Here is a 1385-nt window from a genome sequence, read left to right on the forward strand (position 1 = left end):
GGTGGTGGGATTGGTGGTGGGTGGTGGGTTGGAGGAGTGGTGTATTGTGTTTGTTTCTCTTTCTGCGGGAGAATACCCACCCAGGGCCATCAGTCCTGTACAGAGACCACACTCTGTTATGATGGTCAGACTGGTCAGTGCTTGGATTCTGCTAGTTAAATGTTGTGAATACCATCCCTGCTTTAACACGTCTCTATTCATAAAGTCACATGACGGTGAAACAGCTGACCACAGACCCTTCAAAATGAAAAGTCAAGGTAAGACTCTGGATGAGATGCATCCAACACTTACCCATCAAAGCAGTGGGCAGCAGTGAGGACCCACTGGTGTCCTATGAGTGACCCTCCACACAGGTGCCTCTGAGCCATCAGCTTCACCTGCAGGCTCACCTGCCAGGGCCACTCTCCCCAAGAAGAGTTTGTTCCTCCAACAATGCGTGAGCTTGTTTTTGTTGTGCAGACTGAAACAAGAGTGTTGACGCTAATGGTTGAAATTAGAAGTGAATCAAAGTCCCTTCTAACCAAGGAGAACAAGACATATAATTCCTTAAGACTAAGCACACTATCAACATGACAGACATCCCTTACAGTTCCACGAAAACGTGAGGTTACTCACCAGAGCTGTCCCCAGTGTTACACAATCTCAAAGAGTAACCAGAGCTCCCTTGTGTCCCATATGTAATCCTAGTTGGAGAACCATCCGAAGATAGTCTTAAGAAACACTTACACCTAGATGAAATGAACAGTAGAAAGAGTAAGCCTTCACGGGGGGAAAAAGAATATGAAATGATCATGAAAAATAAAATGTCCCTTACTTCTCCTCCTTACAGTCTTCTGGGAGTAAAGAATAAGTGAAAAACTGACAGCGAATCATCTTTGTACAAGTCTCTTGGCAAACATTCACTCCTTTAACGAAAGTCACATTCAATTCTTCTCCTCCAAAGTCAACTCCCGGGTAAATTTTAGAATGGCAGGGTTCTGTGTCAATTATAAACACGAAAAGATACCAAATGAGAAAAGCAATGAACGACATTTACACAAGTTTCTGTTACCTTGTGGATTGTTTCAACACTGTTGCTGTTAAGTCATGGAATATGTTACGTTTTATGTAATATTATTATTGAATCACATTACCAGGTAAAGTTCTTTTGCAGGTTAAAAGGCTGTATCCAGATGTGGTGTTTTCTTGAGGAGTAGAGGAACTTGGTGTGCCACTTTCAGATGTTTTAAGAAAACAAACATTTCTATTTTTCAAAAAAAAGCAAGAGAGAAAGAAAGAAGTTTGCATTAAAGGCATTAGGCAAATACAAAAGCAGCTCACACCCAAAAAGGAAGTTGGCAAATTTTATTCTTTTGGGAAACTCTCTTCCAAGTAAATCCGACTAC

At 41.6% G+C, this 1385-nt stretch overlaps 1 protein-coding gene across 1 annotated transcript in view; it reads right to left on the reverse strand.

Moving 5' to 3' along the window:
* The window catches only part of KLKB1 (kallikrein B, plasma (Fletcher factor) 1), a 35128-nt gene that overhangs the window by 7455 nt on the left and 26288 nt on the right, over window positions 1-1385 (reverse strand). The window contains exons 9-12 of the mRNA XM_011980780.1: window positions 1134-1243; window positions 815-977; window positions 616-728; window positions 292-460 (exon numbers count right to left, since the gene is read on the reverse strand). Of these exons, the coding sequence (XP_011836170.1) occupies window positions 292-460; window positions 616-728; window positions 815-977; window positions 1134-1243 (555 nt within the window). The remainder of the gene's footprint in view (window positions 1-291; window positions 461-615; window positions 729-814; window positions 978-1133; window positions 1244-1385) is intronic.

This window comes from Mandrillus leucophaeus, unplaced genomic scaffold (assembly GCF_000951045.1).
Source record: "Mandrillus leucophaeus isolate KB7577 unplaced genomic scaffold, Mleu.le_1.0 Scaffold217, whole genome shotgun sequence".
Taxonomy (NCBI): Eukaryota; Metazoa; Chordata; class Mammalia; order Primates; family Cercopithecidae; genus Mandrillus; species Mandrillus leucophaeus.